Below are 17,919 nucleotides of genomic sequence, written 5' to 3'. Positions count from 1 at the left end.
ATAATATAATAATCCGTATATTGTTTTTTCGCTTGGGTCCAATATTATACCCAACTACTGACTGGACGATCACTGTCTGTGACTCCCGCTACTAATTTTTCATAATAACCGACATTGGCCTGCATGCGTTGCAACAGGAGCCCAAGCCTCCGGACGCCATCAATCAGTGCCTCCTCGGGCTCCCAGGAGAAGCAGAGTCTGATTGCGTTGTCAAATTTCGCGCCTTCTTCGTCCCCTCGAACCGCAAACATGTTTCCTCTTCCAAGAACGATGTTCTCCTCTCTCAACGCAGCATCTGAGACTAGCAGTCCTGAGGGTCCCTGGGTTAGTGTAAGCCATACGAAATAGCCACCATAAATGCTCTGGCCCTGGATGCTGGATTCCTGTGATACAACACCGAGAGGGGCCAAGTACTGTTTTACAGCGTTCATCATAATCCTATGTCGCCTCTGTAACGCCGGCCGAGTCTTTGTGTCGATGAAGTTGGCCAGCTCGCCAGTCCGAAGCAAATCGGCCAGCATCGCGGCGCAGAGCTGACTTGGAGCACCGCCAGACATGGAAGATGCCGTCTTGGATAGTCCTAAAGCAAAGGCCGGAGTACCCTCTGCCCATCCCGTCCGGACACCTGGTCCCGCAATCTTGCTAAAGGATCCATTGCTCACTGTGTGTCCAAAGCCTTGAGGGTCGATTTCCGCCCGACCCAGTGACATGTCGATATCGCACAGGCGGGGGAGCCTCATTTCTGGCGGCCGTTGAGCAGTAGTAGGCCCCTCGAGTGGCCACTGCAAGAACTCATAGACATCGTCGCAGACAACGAGAGCATCGTACTTTCGAGCTAGTTTGACAAGGCTCTCGCGTCGCTGGACTGATAGCGTCTTTCCTGACGGGTTGGAGCAAGTTGGCACAACGTAAATGATGTGCCTATAGAGCTTTCTATACGGGCCAGGGTTTTTGAATGGCTTGGGCTAAGAAGCAGAAATTGAAAAGAATAAGTTTCAGCTCTACTGCTGCATGTTTACTACAACAACCCGGGTCGAAAACACATGCCAGAGATTGATAAATTCATATCAGGGGATATTCTGCACTTACCTCCTGATGTGACCCAAGCTTCTCTGCGCTCTCCCAAGCGGCCAGTCTCCTCTCCAGCTCCTCAACATCAAGCCCCTCGTCATCCTCCGGCGCCGCCCTCAGTCTCCCCGCAAAGCCTGCGTCCTCAAACATGCCAAACGACAAGTGGTAGCAAGGCGCAACCATCCACACAGCCCGGGTGTAATGCGGATCCGTGAAGCTCTGGAGGATGCAGGCCAGGTTCTGGCTTGCGCCGCCGGTGATGCAAATACGATTGGCATCCGGCTCCACGCCGTAATGCTGGCCGAGCCACTGGGCCAGCCTCTCCCTCAGCGGCTGGTAGCCCGGATCAGGGGCATATTGCAGGATGGGGACGCTCTCGACGGGGTCGGCCAGGACGCGCTGGCAGGCTGCTGAGAGGAGGTCTGCGGGGAGGAGATGTGGTGAAGGCCATCCGCGCAGTAAGTTGATTTGCTTTGGCTTTGTTGGTGGTGGAGCGTCTGAGCTGGACATGGTGGCAGCGGATGTCGTTGTTATCGGACGCAAGCAAGTGAATCTCTGGGTGCTGCCTGGAGCTATTAATCCCAATGAGAGCTGCTTGCTGCTGTGGGACTTGGAGGGACAGGCTCGTGTTAGTGGAGGGCGTGCCTTGGATCGCAAGATGCCGTGCAAAGGGCGCATAGTCCGGGGGCAAGGCTAGCAGGTAGCTGACTCGCAGAGATGACGATGATGAGGGTGGGACTCATTCACAATAGAGACGGGAAATGCTAGTAGTCAAGTACTGCTCGTATCGGTAATATCAGCGCACTTCCTTGTGAGTCAGTTTCGATGTCTCACAGGCCTATCTACCTGATTCGGAGGAGACTAAATTGTGGAGTCTGATTGAAGCTCTACGCAAGTGTTGGTGTGGGGTTTGCCTACCCCAATAACTCTAAAGGAGTCATTGTTATTCAAGGGCTTGGACATGTTTTACATAAAAGAATCGTATTTACTCATTTCGCTCAAATTGCTTAAATCTCATACGGCTCAGCTCCCGGCCCAAACACCAAATGCGGTTTCCGCTTCGCCAAGTCCAAAATCGTCACAGCAAAGACGCCGTTCGCCCAAGCAAACCAGCTTCGCGTGTACTGGTTCACGTAATTAACATCCACGCTCTCGTGAATGAGACCTCGAGGGGATGCCTTCAATACCAAATCGATACATGCCTTGATCTCCTTGTCGTCGTTTGAAGTCTGGGCTTGGAGCAGCAGGCTCATGGGCCATGCATTTTCCAAGCCAATATGAGGACCTAAAAACAGATGTGTTAGAACTTCGTTGTTGTCTTGTTAGCTGCGAGATTCGTCATGCAATAACACACCTCCAATTCCTTGGAAAGATTTGCCCTTCAAATAGTATGGGTTGCCCTTCTTTTCCAACAGCATCTTCCTTGTGTTTTGATATATCGGATCATTTACATCGCAGAATCCCATCACTGGAAGAGCAAGAAGTGAAGGGTAATTGGCATCGTCCATCAAGATGGAAGAACCATATCCGTCAACCTCATAGGCGAATACGTCGCCATATTTCTTATGCTTGATAACACCATGCTCCAGTACTCCAGCGCGGAGCTGCTCGCTCCACTTGGCTAGCTTTCTAGCTAGTGTCTTCTTGCCTGCGGCCTGCAGCACCTTGGCAGCCCGACCAAGCTCCACAGACATCATAGCATTTGCCGGAATGAAGAAGCCTAGGATAGTAGCATCGTCACTTGGCCTGAACGCTGAGCGAACCAGGCCCGTCTCGCTATTCAGCGGGTTTCCGACGCCTTGTAGATTGAGCGTCTCAGTGCCAGTATTGGTCCATCGCTGGAACGTGTAAGTGTTTCTTTCGTATTGGCTTGATTCGGGATCAAATGTCGACTGCGATTGCTGCTTCAATACCCCCAACAGAATCTCAACGGCAAGGAGCCACCGTCTGTTCACAAAGTCAGTCGACCCGGTGTGGTCGTAAAAGTCATTTCCCAGCGCCAAAAAGTGCGCCAGCGAATCGAGTTCGTATTTGCACTCAAACACCACACTGGGCTCGTACGCCGGGTGCACCAAATCGTCCTGACCATTGGCGGAGACGGACAGTTCGCTGATGGGGGGTGGCTGGAACGCATTGCAGTACGGCGACTGAATGACATACTCGGACTGCGTGTTGATTGCACCGAGGATCAAGCTAAAGATGGCGGGATCCTTCTTGGCCAGGGCCTGGTAGGGCCGTAGTTGGTTTGTCGAGTCACGCAGCCACTCTGCAATGATATCTCCTGTGATGATAAACGACTGGGGTCCCTCCCATGCGCCATCGTCTTGCCGCCGGCCATCAAGACGGACAAAGGCCGTTTCCTTCTCGCCATTGGTGTGGAACTTCACGGTAGTATCCGTCGTAGAGGGGAATGTGTTCTCGAAGAGGCGTGCCAGATCTGGATCCTTGATTCTAGATGTCACTTCTTTAATGACTCTCTCGATTTCGTCCGATTGGAACGTCCGGCATTGTGGATTTGGCCGCTGGTAAGGCAGGGCCAGCGGGCCAGTGCTGAAGGGACGACTGCAGTTTTTGGTCAGACCTTGACGCTCATACGATATCATAATAGGGGACACATGGGGCTGGAACAAACTGCGGATATGTAGAGTAGAGCGCATAATCGGGACAGAAGGCGCCGTAGTTGGGCAGCGGAACCTGCGAGTCGTCCCGGCCAAGCACCGGCGTCACTGCGCCGAAGCCCAGCAATGCGGCTGCGAAGAGCTGGAGAGACATGCTGGCCTCTGGCTGAAGTACAGGCGAATCGCCAATGCGACGTCTCCCTCGTCTAATTCGGAGTGCTGTGGATGGAGGCTCAGAAAGAATGGCTGCTTCGTATCTGCGGTAGAGATAAGTTTAGAGGCGCTGCATGCACTACAGAGCCCCCCACTATGGCACTGTCGCCCCCAGAGCTAGAGTAGACAGCTCAGCTTTATTGCTAGCTGCATTGCCGCTCTCGGAAAGCATCAGCGTCTCGGCTACGTCATTAGAGATGATTGAGCTTCAAGTAAATCTTCCCAGGGCTACCATTCAAACTGAGAAATTCGCATAATTTAAAAACTATTTCCGATTTGTAATGGAAAAGCACAGAAGCGCGCACCTGAGTGGGTGATACCGCACTGTTAACATTTACCTATTCAAGTTGAAAGGGCGGCTGTCAAGCAAGACTCGGCAGTCAAGAGCAGCTGTAGGAGAGTCATCAATATTGGGTAAATATATCTTGAGTTGAGGGTATCATCAATCTAAGAGTAACTTTTGACAAGGGAAAAGAAAACAGGATGAGACCTCCATTGCGCTCAGTACAGACAAAGCTATCAACGAAACACCTACTAAGCGCCTGTACCCCAATAACTCCCATAAACACTACCTATAAAACCATATTATATCATATCTGCTGCCAAACCAACACTTACATCACCAACCCCACGTACGGCTTGATGCTGTAAACACTGGTGGCTTCCACTGGATCTTCTGGGGATCAAGAACCCTCTTCCGTTTGAGTTTTGCCTTTTCCCGCTGCTCAATGAGTTTTTCTGGTATCACGATTTTGTGATCACTCTTGTGATACACTTGCATTTTCATGGCTTGCAGCGTATGTTCCACATCCTGAGTCGTCATTGCGAGAGATGTCGAGATGGCTTCAATCGTCGCCTTCTCATCCCGCTCATTATAGCCCAGTAGTAGATCCAGAATGTTTTCAGACCAATACTGGCGGTAACTAAGGAGACCGAGATCAGATAAAGGCTTCTCGGGAGAGCCCAGTTTGCCTTCAATCTTGGACAGCTCATATGAGAACTGAATCAGGAGACGGCCGTAGCCTTTCCGCTGATATTGTGGAAGCGTCAGAATACAAGCCACATTGTATGCATCAGCACTTTCCTTCTCCTTGGAAAAGTATCCTACGACATGGCATCCTTTATCTGTTCGCGTCGTCATAACGTAGAACAGGAAGGGGTCTACATCGTAGTAGAGTGTCTTGTGGTCGAGGAACATCTTGGACAAGAGACACAGATTGCGACACCAGGTCCGCTGTCGCCGTCCATCAATCTCGAAAAAAGAGACGTAGTCGTCTCGGTAAATCTCGTTGCCCGGTGGGTGCTGCAACGTGCACTTCTTTCGGTGTCGCGTGAACGCTATCTCATCTCCATAGTAGCTGAGACAAAATTCACAGATATATATCATATCTTCTGCCCCAAAAATCTCTGGATAAGGCGAGAAATACCATGGGAATAAGTCGTGCTTCCCAAACTGTACTTTTGATATATTTCTGATTCGAGATATTTCGGCCGGATTTTGCGTCATCGAACCCGAAGTGCGCAGTTTTTCAATCTCTTCCTCTCGGCTAAAAGCATGGTCCTCTTTCTTGTCTTCCTCTTCTTTCTCATCGGCGAGCAGGTCATCTCCTGCGCCTGGTGTTGCGCTTGCCTCAAAACTGACGTTTAGTTGTGATTCTGCTTCCGGCCCGACTGAGGATGATTTTCGCTGGCTTTGCGCCTCGTTTAGATCTGTTGGTGCGATTCAAACAGTCAACGCCATTCATGACCGGCCGCCCAAAGCGCCCATGTCGCAGTATATGATCATCAGACTTACCCGTCCATGGATGCGGTGTTGTAGCTTCACTATTAACCGATTGTTCGCGCTTCCCAGGTCGCTTTTGCGCCTTCTTTGATACTTGCGACTTCTTCGGCTGAGCTGATGGAGCTTTCTTGGTCTTGGAATCCTTTGGCTTGTCTTTCTCGGGATTTGGCCATTCGACGTCCTGTGAGAAATCGATCCTCGCAACCGGCACCCATTCGTCCAAACGCTTGTTGAAGTTGTCGAAATTGCAGTAGAAATGCTTCCCAGATTTCGTTTCTTTTATGCTCAGAATTTCGGCTCGTCGCGGCTGGCCTTCCTTCTCGACCCAAGCAATGCAGCCCATCTTCAGCGTCTCCGGCGTCGCCTTGCCTTTCTGGCGCGGCGTGTCGGAGCCGACAGATGGCTCGCCATGCGGGGTGCCGCCAGCCATGATGGAAACCTTATCAATGTGTGTAAAGGTGATGAAAGTTGGATGGAATTCGAGAATGCGATGCGAGGGGCCTGGCAGAATATGATGGCCGATTAAGCGTCACACGCTTTTAGCTTAGCTTTATCTGTTATCACAAGGCGGTGAGAGGCCTGTTCCCCAGTACAGCGATATCCCCAAAATTCATAAAGTACGCTTATAGTACTAAAGCTCATAGTTGCTTGAGACTGCTTCTTCCAAACTTCGCTGTTTGACTCGGGTACAATCTCAAAAGTAAATTCTACCACGACGTTTTAAATAACGAACACATGATGCAGTTTCCTTTTCATTAGAAAGCTTCTCTGGCCCATATCTGTAAGGATGGCCGAACTATCCTCCAACTGGAAAATCCTTCAAGCCCGATTGAAGGCCGGGGCTGCTTCCCAGCCGCCTGTGAAACGAAAGGCTGAAGAGCAGCTACAATCCTCAGCGAAAAGAAAATCTACCGGGAAATCTGAGAGTAAAAGCAGCTTTCCGCCAAGTCGCAAGAAGAAGGCACCTGCTCGTAGAATGGGCGGTGTTCAGAGTTCAATCGCGGTAGACAAGCCCAAGCAGAACCCATCTCCCTCACTGGCGATATGGGCCAAGGATCATGAGGTCTCAACTGAGGATCTGGCAGAGGCCTATGGCCTAGGAGTCAAAGGCAATGCTATGATGCTCGCATCCCAGAAGGACAAAGTAAATCACGGCCTTTCCAGCGGAGTTGAGATTGGAAAATATGTCGCCATCGACTGCGAGATGGTGGGAGTTGGGCCGGGTGGGCATGAATCTGCGCTGGCACGTATTAGTGCTGTTGATTTTCACGGACGGCAAATCTACGATTCATATGTGAAGCCAGTCGAACGTGTTACCAATTGGAGAACTGCCGTGAGCGGAATCTCTCAAAAAGAGATGAGATTCGCACGAGAATTCAGCGAAGTACAAAAAGAAGTCCACGACATCATAAAAGACAGGATTTTAATTGGCCACGATATCAAGCATGACTTGGAAGCCCTCAAACTAAGCCACTCTCCAAGGAACATTCGCGATACCGCCAAATATCCAGCCTTCAAAAAGTATGGCCATGGACGGAAGCCGGCACTGAAAGTTCTTGCTAGAGAAATTCTTGGTTTTGAGATCCAAAATGGCCCGCACTCTAGCACAGAGGATGCTAGAGCTACTATGCTCTTATTTCGGAAGCATAAATCTGGCTTTGACATGGACAATACGAACCGATATGCTCCAAAACAGACAGCCAACGCCAGCGCGTCTCGTTCGAAAAAGAAGAACAAGAAGAAGTCATGAGAGACATAAATCTCTCAGGGTCCTACAAAGGAATCTTGCCCATCAATTCTGATGGCCCCTCCCGCGCGACTGTGATGATAACATCACCAAGCGTCTTGGTGAGAAAGCCGGCTTCGCAGTATGAGAAATAATACTACAGTTGGTCAGACCAATAAATAGGTATCAGGAATCCAAAAGGTGTCCTTTCTTACCTCCCATTTCCTGCGGAAAACTTGGATAGCTTCCTTGGTCATATCAGGATGTTCTCTGAGCAACGCAGGTCGAATGGTTTCCTCAAATCTACCCAAAAAACTTTCTCTCCAAAGTCGGAGCGTTTTGGCGTAATGGCCGCCAATATTATCTACCTTTTCAATGATGAGGGATCCCTGAGATTGAGAGCTGATGTGATTCAGGATCTGGGTGATGGATGGGAGGTAGCCGCCGGGGAAGATGTATTGGTTGATGAAACTAGAGACGTTAGCAAGCTTGCAAATTCAGGATCGTTCAGTCAATACCTACTCTTTAGACTTGGAATATGCCTCATGGCGCCCTTCGGGCATTGTAATACACTGAAACATGGCGATGCCTCCATTAGGCTTGAGTAATCGGTGCACACAGTCGAAGTAGTCGGCGAGATAATCCTGCCCCACAGCCTCCAACATCTCTATGGAAATGATTTTATCGTAAGGCGCCGTTGGAACTGGCAACTCTCGATAATCCTGGAGTCTGACCTCGATCCTGTCGCCCAATCCAGCTTCTTCAATTCTCTTCTCCGCCATGGCTTTCTGCTCAGTAGACAGGGTTATGGTTGTCACTCGGCAACCAGTTTTCTTCACTGCTTCAATGGCGAATGAGCCCCAACCAGTGCCAATTTCCAAAACATGATCGCTAGGCTGTATTCTTGCACCTTCAACGAAGTAGGCGAGCTTCCGCAGCTGCGCATATTCCAACAGCTCATCGTCGTCTGGATGACTACAGTCCCAAATTGGGCATGAATAAGTCATGTCTGGGGACAGAAACGCTGCAAACATCTCATTGCTGATATCGTAGTGTGCGGAAACATTGAGGAGAGCATTGGAAAGAGTGTTTGTAGATCGAGCCAGATTAGACAAAATAGACGAGAGCTGAGAAAACCATGTAGTGCCGTTGTTCAGTTGTTCACGGTTGATTATAAATAGCTGTAAACCTCAAAATAAGTAAATGGTATGAAATTGTCATGTCTTGGGCTGGCGTGTTACCTGAAAGAAGGAAGTCAAATCTTGACACTCGAAATTCTTAAGCATGTAAGCTTCGGCAAACCCCATGTCGGCGAATAAGAAAAGTCGCATCCAGAACTCCGCGCTCTTAATCACAATTTTAGCAAAGGGTGCGTTGTCGATCCGACTTTGAGGCCAAGCACGTCTGGCTGTGTCATCTGCCATTTCGACATCTTTCTGTCCAAAGACATGGTTGGTGTGGTCCGATTCGTCAACCAGCAACAGAGTGCCAATTTTTATTTGAGACAAAATAGATAACACGGATGACTTGGCTACCCTGAGAGTCGGATTCCATGTTAGACTCCCGAGATGGCTGCGCAATCCATCTAGGCTTTGACTTAATAGTTTTGACATGTTGTATAATAGCTATCCGCTGCTGTAGTGTTCTTGCAAAGTAGAGAGAGTATGACGAAGAGAAAGCACCCGCGACTAATGTTACAGAGAGCAGTCATATCACGTTATATATACCTAGATCCGGCTCTCAAGATGTGGCTTGACGCCAGTGCCGTCTTCGCAACGCTGAAGTTACACAAATCTCGTCACCGAGGCGGCAGTATCTCTAGCAGCGTCAAATCCAACTAAATGCTGTAGTTACTCCAAAAGAAGTCAATGTTACCTTTTCAAGTTTACCGTCAGCGAGACTGGACTTGAAGGCCATTCGAGTGATGGACATAGTAGGCGAACCATCTTTATTGAAATAGTACATGGTGATCAATGACATATACCATACCGAGCTAATGGCAGCTATATCATGGGCATTGCCATAGTTTGAACTTAGACAGAAGTTAGAGCATCTTACTAGACTTACTGATGCTACTAGTCCACGTATAGAATAATTTGTCTCGATATGTGCGACTGGGTGGCTGGCCGGCGATCTGAGATCCCAGCAACGGCTCCCGCCATCGTGGATCGAAGAAGCTACCCGGTAGTGTTTCGCAAAGTAGCTCTGTTTTCGGTTTAGCGCCCGAAAATGCTCCACGATCGCGGCTCCGGCAGATCTCAGATTAGATAAGGAATTAATTAAACTGCGGCGCGTCTTGCTTTCAATGCGACGCGGGCCGAGGGACAGCAACTGCAACGTTCCGTCCATCATCCAATTAACACGATTCACCATGGCCCAGCCGCCAATGCTCGAGATCCTCAAGGATGAAGCCACCACGAGTCGAGGAACTGTCAACGTGCTCCCTTGCTGCGTCCACCACACCGGGTCGATCGAGCCGTCCTCAGCCTATTGGAGCCCCAGTGTAGATGAGAGTGAGTACAATCTCTCCACAGGCTGGGGTTTGTGACGGCAGAATCTGACATATGCATTGCTTCAAGACGAAACTAGGACTGCCTATATTCGAGGCAGGAAACTTCAGGGAAAAACTGCATCGTTACCGGCAAACTATCGAGGAGTCGTTCTCCTACGAAAAGACGACGAACCCACCATTGCCGAGCAACCGGATGTCATGATTGTCGGGGAGGATGGAGAAGATGAATCTGCTCCTAGAGTTGGAACAATGCATACCGTGACTGAGTTTGACAAGATGGTTGTCTGGTCCCACGATGCGCTTGCTGATGCTTCGTCGGATCCCTATCTAAGAGGCGTGGAGGAATGGCTGCAAGTGGCAGATAGTGTAGGTTGATGCATGGATACCAATGGAGACCTGATGACTGATTGCTCTCTCGTTTAACAGATACATTCATACTCTACAGAGGACGGCCAAAATACGAAATGAGCGTTGATATGATGGCCTTGACCTACGCCACGCTCCACGATTGTTTCATGATACCCACACGCTCTTTACCGCAGAAGACTAACGACTTGGAGGTGCCTCAATTTTTGAATAATATGATGAATGAATAGCCGTATATATGGTTTTTCAAAACCTCATTACGTACCCAGGCAATTGGATTGATTCTACAAACAATTTGCTTGCATGAGGAGGTGGCCAGCAGCAAGAAGAGCGCTTCATTGGAAGGGAATAGACGCCGTTGTATGGAGGAAAGAATGAAAAGAAAAGCTATAAATATCAACCAGAGAGTGATTCTTTAGGAACTCTGGCTGAGAGCGTTTCACATTGTTTTCAACACTGCAAGACAAGGACCAGCTGGTGTTCTATAATAGCATGCCTTGGTCGTGTATAAATTCATAAATTCATACAGTACGTGTACAAGTGCTTAAGTCCCCAGTAAACGCAATCAATTAAATTTCGCGTCGCGCTAGCCCTAAAATGGGATCCCTGCGACGCGCTCCACGCGCGTTGCTCCCTCCAACCAGATCCAGCCCACTTCACCTCCAAATTTGGCTCCGATAATCTTTTGCACCAGCTCACCCAAGGCACGGCCCAACCTGCATTGCTTCAATTGCGCATCTCCTCGCATTCGCACTCCCGCCGAAGCTGCCCTTGGCCAATTCCCATTGAAATCCTCAGGGCCAAAATGGCTACCCCCGGCGATTCCAACTTCATGATGTCGGACGGCTTAGCCCCGCAGAGGCGGCCTGGAGGCTTCCCCTCGTCCTCATCAACTCGGCCGCGGGGTCCTCCGTCAGAGAACATGGGCACGCCTCGTGCCGACGACTATGGCGACGCCGACGGCTTTGCGGACGACCAGCTTCCTCGCAGTTCGCGCATCCCCGACGCTGCCAGCATCCCCAAGGTGGAGGACCGGATTGGTATCCTCGTCCAGGAGCACTTTGAGGGCTTCATCGAAAAGTGAGGTTTCACGTTTGGTGTGGTTTTTCAGCGGCTGTGGCTAACACTCGGAAATCAGCTTCATCGAAGATCCCCTTTCATCAGGTGCACCCCCTTCCAGTGCCGCCACAACGAACAAGTACTACATTGCCCAGATCAGGGGCATGCGAACATACCAACTGTCTACCTTCTACGTCGACTACAAGCATCTGGCCGCTTGGGAGAACGGCAGTCTTGCAGACGGTATCATACGCCAATACTACCGATTCCTTCCTTTCCTTACCGCTGCGCTGCATAACATGATTGCCAAATATGAGTCTCAATACTTTCGCGAGCATCGTCAGGCCACCGCCTCCAGCAAGCTGAGCACTTCTGGCGCCAGCCAATACGGCTCTGCAACCCAGAGCGACCTGTCCCAGAGAAAAAACGAGCATCAGCAGACCGACAAGCTTTTCTCAATTGCGTTTTATAACCTGCCGCTTGTCTCCCGAGTTCGAGGCCTGAGAGCTGCCAACATCGGCCAGCTGCTATCTATTTCTGGCACCGTTACCAGAACATCAGAAGTGCGACCCGAATTATCCCTGGCTACTTTTGTTTGCGAAGCCTGCCGTGCTGTCGTTCCCAACGTCGAGCAGACATTCCGATACACCGAACCAACACAATGCCCCAACCAGACCTGCCAAAACCGTGTCTCATGGCAGCTTGATATCAGGCACAGCACATTTGTCGATTGGCAAAAGGTCCGCATCCAGGAAAACAGCTCCGAGATCCCCACAGGCAGCATGCCCCGTACTATGGATGTCATCATGAGAGGCGAGATTGTCGATCGAGCCAAAGCGGGTGAAAAATGCATCTTTACCGGTGCTTTGATCGTCGTACCGGATGTCAGTCAGCTCGGCCTTCCTGGTTTACGGCCTACAGCGGTCCGTGACGATCGCGGTGCACCTCGTGGAGCTGATGTTGGCGGCAACGGTATCTCTGGTCTCAAAGCCCTTGGTGTTCGAGATTTGACTTATCGCTTGGCATTCCTTGCATGCATGGTTGCGCCTGATACCACGTCCACTGGCCAGTCTGCCGCAAGTGGTGCTGCAGATGCTATCAGTGCTCTTACTCAGAATGGTCGTAACGGTGCTGAGGGTGCTGAGTCGGTGGATGAAGCCCAGGCTGCAGTTCTGGCATCTATGAATCCCTCGGAGATTGAGGACCTGCGATCCATGGTCCACGGTGACCACATATATTCTCGGCTGGTCAACTCCATTGCACCAACAGTCTATGGGCATGAAGTCGTCAAAAAGGGTATCCTCTTGCAACTCATGTCTGGTGTCAGCAAAAGTACCGCTGAGGGAATGCAATTGAGAGGTGATATTAACATTTGCATTGTTGGAGATCCTTCGACGTCCAAGTCTCAGTTTCTCAAATACGTATGCTCCTTCGCACCACGTGCAGTGTATACCAGCGGTAAGGCTTCGTCAGCCGCTGGTTTAACGGCTGCTGTTATCAAGGATGAGGAAACAGGAGAGTTTACCATCGAGGCCGGAGCACTTATGCTGGCGGATAATGGTATTTGCGCCATTGATGAGTTTGACAAGATGGATATTGTTGATCAGGTTGCTATCCACGAAGCCATGGAACAGCAGACAATTTCTATTGCCAAGGCCGGTATTCAAGCAACACTCAATGCGCGCACCAGTATCCTGGCTGCGGCAAATCCGGTTGGAGGTCGTTATAACCGCAAAACCACTCTCCGCGCCAACATCAACATGTCGGCGCCTATCATGTCCCGTTTTGATCTGTTCTTTGTAGTTTTGGATGAGTGCTCCGAGTCATTCGACCGCCATCTGTCTGAGCATATTGTTAGAGTCCACCAGCGCCGCGACGAGGCCATCACTCCTGAGTTCAGCACCGAGCAACTGCAGCGATATATCCGCTTTGCAAGGACATTCCGCCCTGAGTTTACGGATGAGGCGAGGGAATGCCTTGTCGAAAAGTACAAAGAACTCCGAGCTGACGACGCCCAGGGTGGCGCTGGCAAGAACTCTTACAGAATCACCGTTCGTCAGCTGGAAAGTATGATTCGTCTGTCTGAGGCCATTGCCAAGGTCAACTGCGTTGAAGAAATTACTCCTACAATGGTCATCGAGGCGTTCAATCTCCTGCGTCAAAGTATCATCTCTGTTGAGCATGATGATGTCGAAATGGAAGAGACGGATGATACCCAGGAAGACAGTGAGACACTTCGTCGCGCTGCTGATGCGGCCTCTGGAGTCACTCCTACAGAAGACCATGAAGGCGATGCTGCCATGGCGGAAGAAGGCCAAGATGGCACAGAGCAAACCGCCTCTGCTAGGAGGAAGCACACCATCACCTATGACATGTACGTCTCTATGATGAATATGTTTGTCCAGAGGGTCAACGAGGACGAGGCTGGCACCGGCGACGGCGTCGAGGGCAGCGTTCTCATCAACTGGTATCTGGAGCAGAAGGAAGAGGAGATGGATGGAGAAGAAGACTACCACAGGGAGAAGACCCTGGCGAATATGGTTCTAAGAAAAATGGTCAAGGTGAGTTGTAATCCCCATCATCAGCGTACTGTATTACATGATCTAACAACCCCCCTTTTCTCACTAGGACAATATCCTCATGGCGCTCAGAGGCGAAGGCCTTACAGATGGCGCTGGCCCGTCAGCTACGCCTGCAAATGTCGTCTATGTTCTGCACCCCAACTGCGCGGTTGAAGAGATTTAGACAGAGTTATCATGATGAAGAGGAAGAAACAGTAACAAAATGATATACCAAGTATGGAGGGAGTTTGGAGTTGGAAGGAATGCGTATATAAAAATTGACCAGATGTCAAGGGATGTTGGGTCGATGCATGGATGCATTAACGTAATGACATGATAGAAAAAAGCCATATTGGATCTATGAGAAATAATAAAACCACATCACATCACTGAAGCATTTGATAAGGCACAGTGAGAGGAAACAAGTTGTAATGAGCAGAAAAAAAGTTCAACACATTTGGCATATTTTCTGTAGAATATTGCACTACTTCACGTCAATGTGAACAAGCAGCTTGTTTCCCCAATCATTCCCCCCTTTCCACCATGAAGGGGGACGAGGGCCTTCGAATCGCCAGAAGCCTGCTCCGCAAGCTTTCCAGAGCCCAAACGTCCGTCATTTCATTATTAATAGCTAGAGGGGCCGGGCTCAATATATGCCCAGGACACCGTATTCCATATCTGTACTTGTACAGTTTTACCGGTGAAGCCCTACCAAATTGGCAAAAGGCCAAAGATCGCGCAAAAGGGGTTTTTTGGTCGTTATGATTCTGGAAAGCTGTACTGCGAGCGTGAGAGATGCGGAGGTTGCTTGTTTGATTTCTCTCACTCCACGTTGCTCCTGTAGACGATGCCTCTTCCCCAGAACTAGTAGGTAGGTAGGTAGTAGCCAGCGACGGGCAAATACTAGAATGAAAATCTGGCTCAATTTGACAAGCCTTACTGCAGACAGACGATGATCTCTCTCTCTCTCTTTTTGGTCCTTTTCCTTTGTGTCTGTTCCTTGATCCGTCCGCAATGCCTTGATAAACACTGGCAGAAAACCAATGCGCAATCAAATACGTCAAAAATAACGCGTGTTGAAATTGTACATATTTGCCCCTGTGCCATCTGAGACTGTTGAGTCCAGTGTACAGAGACGACGAGTAGTTAAAAAAAAAGATAATTATCTCTCATCTTCGTTCGTTAATTTGTAAGAAAGTTCAAGATATCCGTACGTGCCTCAGCAAACTGAGGACAATCAAATAAAGATAATGTGCCGTTATGTTGCTGGTTTGGAATGGCTAGGCCCAGGCTACCGAACAAGGTGACCAAGGGTGTGCGAGTCGTTCAGCTAGGCAGCTTGATCGCGGGAATATCGACTCCAGGAATCAGATCCGCGACTACGGTACCCGCCGCGGCCGCCACGGCCAGAGTTATTTGAGGTCGTCGAATCACCGTAGTTACTCGAAAATTCCCTCTTACTGCTACCGTTGCCGTTTCCGCCGTTGCCATTCCCATTCCCATTGCCGCCACCTCCGCCGCCAGGACCTCCACGAGATCCGTGACCACCGCCTCGATGTCGTGATGATGGACGATGGCTTCCTCGTGCGCCCCTGGCCGCAGAAAAGGGGATAGTGGCCACCTTAGGTTCACTCATCCCTGGAAAGTAAATCCGTACAGCGTTTCCGCCGCCAAGAACCTCAGAGGCAAAATAATATGGCTCCATAACAGTCGGCTGTACGAAAAATCTCTTGGGCATTGATTTTATGCCTGCTGCCGGTTGCCACGCTGCTTCTGGTGCCTTGTGTGGTAGTCTGATCTGTGGAAGAGAGCCCATTTCTTGCTCTTCAAAGCATTCTTCTGCCATTGGCTTTGAGGTCAATGATTGTGGAATTCCCGCTGAGTGCTGTACCGATACAAAAGGCAGAGATACGGTTGTGGAAGTCTGGGTAGTCGTATGATCTAGCGCATGCCGACTGGCAGGATCTACTCCCATATGTTTTGGTGGAGATGTTTTCCCGCCGTTTAGAAGATTATTGATTTTATCTTGCCAATTTCCATGTGACGTCTCAGAAGGTCGTCGCATAGAGTGACCCTGCTGGACGGGAGCGCGAGAAATTTCTCTAGCAGCCGCACGGCTGGCCCATGTGTTAATTGGCTTTGGTTGAGATGCTTGAGCGGCAACCATAGCAGGGGGTAGCTTGACTACTGGTAGCGGCTTCGGTAATGAGACATGCGGGCGTGTGATGTCCCCTTCGTATGCCGGGTGGCCCTCCATTGTTGGCGGTGGAGGAGATGGCGAAGAGGGCCGCAGTGGTTCAGACATGCCAATCTCCATACGAACGTCTCTGGCAGGGAAGAATCGAGAGGGTCGCGATTGAGGAGTTGTTGTTGGGCCGTTCGGAGGCAAAACAGAGCCGCTGCCTCCGCTACCAATAACTGTAGGTTGGCCTCCCAAGATGGAATCATCCGCAGAAGAAGCGCCCCTGGTGAGATCGTCTCGCGAGACTTTCCACGGGTCTGTGATGTTAGGCTTCCCTTCAGTAGAACCCATGACGTGTCTAGTCCCATCACCAGGGTTGTGGACTGGGCGCCAAGTGTCTTTGATTGCGGGTTGAGCATCTTCCGCTGTGACTCCACGTTCTGCTAGCTGACGATCACGCCCTACCCGTTCAGCCATCTTCGCCGCACTTATTTTTTTGTCGTTTTCAGCCACGGACGTCACCCATTTGCTCGCAATATCGTTACCAAGATTTGAATACCGAGTAGCACGCGAGCCAATTACTGACGGAACCTGGTTTCGATTGTGCGAAGATGATTGCGCGATAGTAGGAGGGCCAATAGGAGCTGGTGCGTTGGGGTTTGAAACTGATTGAGCAGGCGTGCGGCCGATAATGGGATTGAATGTGCCGTTCCCAAGTCCGTTATTGTTATCCGGAGAGCTCCAGACATTTCGTTGGGCCCCGGAATTCCATGATGGGAGCCGATCTGGCCGAGGTGCAGAACTTCCCCAGACATTGGAAGACTCTGTGGCTTGGCTGTGTGATAGCCGCCTGGCTGTAGGGCCAGGTGGGACGACGTTTGCCGATGCAGTATCTTTCTGGCTGAATGCGGGCTTTTCAATACGCGTTATAGTGACTGTGTCATCTTTACTAGAATCCGCTTGGCTTGGAGGATTCTCGACCGTAGACGGTTTTTCAGAAGGCGGGCCAGATACCAAGTGCTGATTCACCTCACGGTCCTTGGGCACATCTTTCATTTCGCTCTTCTTTTCGGGAGGAGGCCCAAGAGCGTCAAGTTTCTTTTGTATACGCTCTCGGCGTGCAGCTTCTTCGCGAGCCTCTTCCTCTAGTCGACGTTTTCTGGCGAGCTCGACACCCTCGCGCATCAGTTTCTTTTGATATTCAATATCGTCTTCAAGCTGGTGAGGGGCAGGTCCGTTGTTCATCTCAGCATGTGGGTTCCCATGGTGAGGACCAGCATACGTTGTCCCGGGGGACGGCCGAGAAGCCATATCGTGCAAGGGCTGGTGTCTTGATTGTCCTTGACTCATCACAGATGCCGCGACTGGAGAAACCGGGCTCTCTATAACAGAGCCACTTAAAGACCCTCTACGGACGCCGAGAAAGTCAGGGGGCGGCGGCATAGAGCCATCGCTTCCCTTACTGATGCGCTGAAGATATGATCCACTGCCACCGCTGACATTGGACGAACCCCTACGTCGTCCAAATGGGACTTCCTGCACCGTGCGACTAGTCTGGAATGCAGCTGAAGGCTCGGCTGGGTGCTCTGATGGAGGCATGCGCTGCAATAGAGCAGGGTATCTAGTCTGAGAGTCGGATCGCATCGAGGGGCGCCGATCAGGGACAGGTTCATATCGACCAGACCGCGAGTTGAAAAGCTCCTTATTCCCATATGAAGGTCTATCTCTCCAGGTACGTGAATAATCATCGTTCATGAGATCTCTGGGAGGTGGAGGTCCCATATGGGAGGCGTAAGAGGCGTAAGGGGACTCTTTCAGGCCGCCGCGT

The 17,919-nt window shown here is 50.4% G+C and overlaps 8 protein-coding genes across 9 annotated transcripts; 3 read left to right on the top strand and 5 right to left on the bottom strand.

Moving 5' to 3' along the window:
• Window positions 1-44: 44 nt before the first annotated feature.
• On the bottom strand, window positions 45-1,581 carry TrAtP1_005829 (uncharacterized protein; the record flags this gene model as incomplete). Its single annotated transcript, XM_014089026.2, has 2 exons — window positions 45-965; window positions 1,090-1,581. 2 exons carry the CDS (start codon window positions 1,579-1,581, stop codon window positions 45-47), a joined length of 1,413 nt encoding a protein of 470 aa, XP_013944501.1.
• Window positions 1,582-1,944: 363 nt separating this feature from the next.
• On the bottom strand, window positions 1,945-3,962 carry TrAtP1_005828 (uncharacterized protein). 2 transcript variants are annotated; one of them, XM_014089027.2, is made up of 3 exons: window positions 3,704-3,962; window positions 2,426-3,633; window positions 1,945-2,356 (listed from the first exon to the last, which is right to left on the bottom strand). In XM_014089027.2, exons 1-3 carry the CDS (start codon window positions 3,841-3,843, stop codon window positions 2,079-2,081), a joined length of 1,626 nt encoding a protein of 541 aa, XP_013944502.2. In that variant the 5' UTR covers window positions 3,844-3,962; the 3' UTR covers window positions 1,945-2,078. The 2 variants fall into 2 exon arrangements, with proteins under 2 accessions (XP_013944502.2, XP_065968964.1); XM_066112878.1 differs by having other exon boundaries at window positions 2,426-3,962.
• Window positions 3,963-4,306: 344 nt separating this feature from the next.
• Window positions 4,307-6,175, bottom strand: TrAtP1_005827 (uncharacterized protein). The gene is made up of 2 exons (XM_014089028.2): window positions 5,698-6,175; window positions 4,307-5,612 (listed from the first exon to the last, which is right to left on the bottom strand). The coding sequence occupies exons 1-2, from the start codon at window positions 6,113-6,115 to the stop codon at window positions 4,522-4,524; spliced, it is 1,509 nt and encodes a 502-aa protein (XP_013944503.1). The 5' UTR covers window positions 6,116-6,175; the 3' UTR covers window positions 4,307-4,521.
• Window positions 6,176-6,328: 153 nt separating this feature from the next.
• Window positions 6,329-9,515, bottom strand: TrAtP1_005825 (uncharacterized protein). The gene is made up of 4 exons (XM_066112877.1): window positions 8,653-9,515; window positions 7,934-8,592; window positions 7,627-7,882; window positions 6,329-7,568 (listed from the first exon to the last, which is right to left on the bottom strand). The coding sequence occupies exons 1-4, from the start codon at window positions 9,022-9,024 to the stop codon at window positions 7,458-7,460; spliced, it is 1,398 nt and encodes a 465-aa protein (XP_065968963.1). The 5' UTR covers window positions 9,025-9,515; the 3' UTR covers window positions 6,329-7,457.
• TrAtP1_005826 (uncharacterized protein) lies at window positions 6,473-7,435 on the top strand (the record flags this gene model as incomplete). Its single annotated transcript, XM_014089029.2, has 1 exon — window positions 6,473-7,435. One exon carries the CDS (start codon window positions 6,473-6,475, stop codon window positions 7,433-7,435), a length of 963 nt encoding a protein of 320 aa, XP_013944504.1.
• Window positions 9,511-10,845, top strand: TrAtP1_005824 (uncharacterized protein). The gene is made up of 3 exons (XM_066112876.1): window positions 9,511-9,924; window positions 9,991-10,289; window positions 10,350-10,845. The coding sequence occupies exons 1-3, from the start codon at window positions 9,717-9,719 to the stop codon at window positions 10,389-10,391; spliced, it is 549 nt and encodes a 182-aa protein (XP_065968962.1). The 5' UTR covers window positions 9,511-9,716; the 3' UTR covers window positions 10,392-10,845.
• A 249-nt stretch (window positions 10,846-11,094) lies between these two features.
• On the top strand, window positions 11,095-14,093 carry TrAtP1_005823 (uncharacterized protein; the record flags this gene model as incomplete). The annotated part of the gene is made up of 3 exons (XM_066112875.1): window positions 11,095-11,369; window positions 11,428-13,909; window positions 13,977-14,093. 3 exons carry the CDS (start codon window positions 11,095-11,097, stop codon window positions 14,091-14,093), a joined length of 2,874 nt encoding a protein of 957 aa, XP_065968961.1.
• Window positions 14,094-15,239: 1,146 nt separating this feature from the next.
• TrAtP1_005822 (uncharacterized protein) lies at window positions 15,240-17,873 on the bottom strand (the record flags this gene model as incomplete). Its single annotated transcript, XM_066112874.1, has 1 exon — window positions 15,240-17,873. One exon carries the CDS (start codon window positions 17,871-17,873, stop codon window positions 15,240-15,242), a length of 2,634 nt encoding a protein of 877 aa, XP_065968960.1.
• Between the last annotated feature and the right edge of the window lie 46 nt (window positions 17,874-17,919).

The sequence above is a fragment of the Trichoderma atroviride genome, chromosome 3 (assembly GCF_020647795.1).
Source record: "Trichoderma atroviride chromosome 3, complete sequence".
NCBI classification, from domain to species: Eukaryota; Fungi; Ascomycota; class Sordariomycetes; order Hypocreales; family Hypocreaceae; genus Trichoderma; species Trichoderma atroviride.
The sequence above is the reverse complement of the archived record's forward strand: the minus strand, read 5'-3'. Positions and strand labels throughout refer to the sequence as shown.

What these genes read in the sequence shown, in the direction of transcription:
- TrAtP1_005828 (XM_014089027.2), bottom strand. Translation starts at nt 3,843, where the DNA reads ATGTCTCTCCAGCTCTTCGCAGCCGCATTGCTGGGCTTCGGCGCAGTG. An exon ending in CTCTACTCTACATATCCGCA is followed by an intron (nt 3,634 to 3,703) that starts GTTTGTTCCAGC and finishes CAAAAACTGCAG; the next exon opens with TCGTCCCTTCAGCACTGGCC. An exon ending in ATCTTTCCAAGGAATTGGAG is followed by an intron (nt 2,357 to 2,425) that starts GTGTGTTATTGC and finishes ATCTGTTTTTAG; the next exon opens with GTCCTCATATTGGCTTGGAA.
- TrAtP1_005827 (XM_014089028.2), bottom strand. Translation starts at nt 6,115, where the DNA reads ATGGCTGGCGGCACCCCGCATGGCGAGCCATCTGTCGGCTCCGACACG. An exon ending in AACACCGCATCCATGGACGG is followed by an intron (nt 5,613 to 5,697) that starts GTAAGTCTGATG and finishes TCGCACCAACAG; the next exon opens with ATCTAAACGAGGCGCAAAGC.
- TrAtP1_005825 (XM_066112877.1), bottom strand. Translation starts at nt 9,024, where the DNA reads ATGTCAAAACTATTAAGTCAAAGCCTAGATGGATTGCGCAGCCATCTC. An exon ending in GCATATTCCAAGTCTAAAGA is followed by an intron (nt 7,883 to 7,933) that starts GTAGGTATTGAC and finishes TAACGTCTCTAG; the next exon opens with TTTCATCAACCAATACATCT. An exon ending in TTTTCCGCAGGAAATGGGAG is followed by an intron (nt 7,569 to 7,626) that starts GTAAGAAAGGAC and finishes GACCAACTGTAG; the next exon opens with TATTATTTCTCATACTGCGA.
- TrAtP1_005824 (XM_066112876.1), top strand. Translation starts at nt 9,717, where the DNA reads ATGCGACGCGGGCCGAGGGACAGCAACTGCAACGTTCCGTCCATCATC. An exon ending in GAGCCCCAGTGTAGATGAGA is followed by an intron (nt 9,925 to 9,990) that starts GTGAGTACAATC and finishes CATTGCTTCAAG; the next exon opens with ACGAAACTAGGACTGCCTAT. An exon ending in GGCTGCAAGTGGCAGATAGT is followed by an intron (nt 10,290 to 10,349) that starts GTAGGTTGATGC and finishes CTCGTTTAACAG; the next exon opens with ATACATTCATACTCTACAGA.